Genomic DNA, 2,505 nt, shown 5'->3' with positions numbered 1-2,505 from the left:
CAACCAAACTTGTCATCAAACAAATACATAACTTTGACTTTACCTTACTTATTATAATATATCTATATATATATAGAAGAATCAGTTATTAACTTATTTTCTATTATATGAAACTTGTGAAATACATATAGAAAGTTAACACATTCAAATTGTATAAAATTCTAATGGTACTTCAACAAATTTAAAATAAAAAAACGACATTCAACGACTGAGAGAAGGTGTTGACATCACATATATCTCTCTCATATTTGGCTTGCATTGTATACTAAGACAATTTTGTTTTCATTTTTTCCATCACATTTATTTTTATATTATGCTTTATAAATTAGAACATAAGCTAAAATAGTACCCCTCTTATGGAAGTTGAACGACACAGCAATGGCTGCAAAGCTCCCTCTCCCCCTCTACTTGAACCGGCTCAAAAGTCTCCCATTGGTTGCTCATTGCTGACGTATCAAACCTATGAACCAATGACATAGTGCAACACGAAGACTGGTATGCCGCGGTCCTATAACCGGCCAGGAAATACAGATAACTACCGATAGATGCCATCGTTAAGCATATTCTCTCAAGAGGCTCTGAAGTCTGTCCTTCGTTCATCCCGCTCGTTGTGCAAGAAAATGATAACAAATTCTTCTTCATAGATCCTCTAAGAGGATACCATATGTTAAGGTCAGGATCGTATGTCTCGATTTCACCTTTCCAAACATTAAGGCAGTCTCCTGAACTTATCAGTTTGTCATTTATTACGACAATCTGATTAGGGGGTATGTCTAGTTGCCACATACCCCTGACGTGGCACCACTTGTTGTTTGTCACGTCATACACCTCAGCTGAACAACGGTCCATAAAGGGCATTTTGTTCCCCGTAAAACCTCCAATAACATGGAATTTTCCTTTCCAAGTGACACCCACACATTTATATCTAACGGTGCTCATATGTGGCATAGGCGCCCACTTGTCGAGTACAACGTCATAAACCTCAGCAGATGACACGCCCATGGCACCATCCAAGGTGGTCTGGCCACCCGCCACATAGATCTTGTCGTCACAAACCGAGCAAGCAAAATTTTGCCTTGGTGTGCTTAGCGGCGCACATGCAGCCCATTCTTTGGTGACAACATTGTAACGTAACACTTGTGACCGCACCTCAACATTGTGTACGCTACCGCCAACTATATAAATCGATGTTCCAATCGAGACCATTGCGAAGTTTTTCAAAACACTGTTCTCGGGTATCCCAGGAACAAAAGACTCGTGGCTCCACATATTTGTTGTGGGGTCATAACAACCCATGACACAAGAAGTGTTACGGTCATCTATATGTGCTTTGTAAGAAAATACCGCATATATGCCATAAGTGGGCTCAGTTCGTTTAGAGGATACCGTGACGGATACAAGTGATAGTCTGGGAAATTTTTCAGACGGAGACGCGGATGAAGATGGTGAAGTGATGGATCCCATTGATCAAGCAACAATTGCGATTATTGATGCTCGGGCCTTGAATATTGTTGTCAAAGTTCCAATTTATGACAAGAAAATTGAGAGCTTTGGAAACTTAGACGGATGCAACAAGAAAGATTGTCTTGGTGATGAAGAAAACTATGTTTCTTTGTTGTTGTAAGCTTATAATCTTTATGAATCCTTATTGTCTTTACTCTTTAGTCTTTGGTTGGTAATTACGATGTCGAAACATTCCATAAAATCTCAATGAAGAAAACAAAGTACATGCAAATTTTAATAATCATTATTATTATTATTATTATTATTATTATTATTATTATTATTATTATTATTATTATTATTATTATTATTATAAATTAATTGAGTAATGGTGAGTCTCAAACCTACTAGGCTACGGTAGTGATTAAGAGATTTGGTTTCTATCAATTAAGCCAATATCATATGTATTATATTCCATTCTGGTTTTCTAAATACTATTATATATACAAGTTTTATAGTAAAACTATCTACATCTAAAATACTTAAATTACTATATAACAAAACATAAAAATAATAGTATCATTCAAGATTTTCTAATAGATCTGATAGAAAGGAACGTCACCCCATCCCCGTTCCATTATTCACACGATTACACTTAGGGATCGATAAGGAAATGATATCGGATACCGGTATTAAACCAGAGATGAGTTGTAAAACACATGCACAATTCTCCTTATTTTTTCTTAATGTTCAGTTATTTAATAATCGTTTTTAGTTATTATTTGATATTTATATATTTAATTATATTTTGCTCGGTTTTTATGTGAAAGTTCGTATTATGAAGCATAAACGAAAGGTTTTAAATGAAAGTGGAAAACAAACGTGGGAAGAGAGAAAGAAACGAAATATGTTCGAGAAGAAAACATAGTTCGGTCACTTCGGTGTTTAAACGAGAAGAATACCGTACGTGTGGGATTAAAGATTGAAATGAGATAAAAAAAAATGGGACATGGATGTATTTGGTTAACATTCACGTCCGGATTCATAATTAATATGGATAAC

General features: G+C 35.4%; 1 protein-coding gene across 1 annotated transcript; it reads right to left on the bottom strand.

Moving 5' to 3' along the window:
- Window positions 1-354: 354 nt before the first annotated feature.
- LOC143592225 (F-box/kelch-repeat protein At1g16250-like) lies at window positions 355-1,464 on the bottom strand. Its single transcript, XM_077072186.1, has one exon. The coding sequence runs from the start codon at window positions 1,462-1,464 to the stop codon at window positions 355-357; it is 1,110 nt and encodes a 369-aa protein (XP_076928301.1).
- Between the last annotated feature and the right edge of the window lie 1,041 nt (window positions 1,465-2,505).

Source organism: Bidens hawaiensis, unplaced genomic scaffold (assembly GCF_021521415.1).
Source record: "Bidens hawaiensis isolate Kalapana, Puna unplaced genomic scaffold, B.hawaiensis_p1.1 tig00040624_1, whole genome shotgun sequence".
In the NCBI taxonomy this organism is placed as follows: Eukaryota; Viridiplantae; Streptophyta; class Magnoliopsida; order Asterales; family Asteraceae; genus Bidens; species Bidens hawaiensis.
This window is presented reverse-complemented; position numbering and strand designations above follow the sequence as displayed.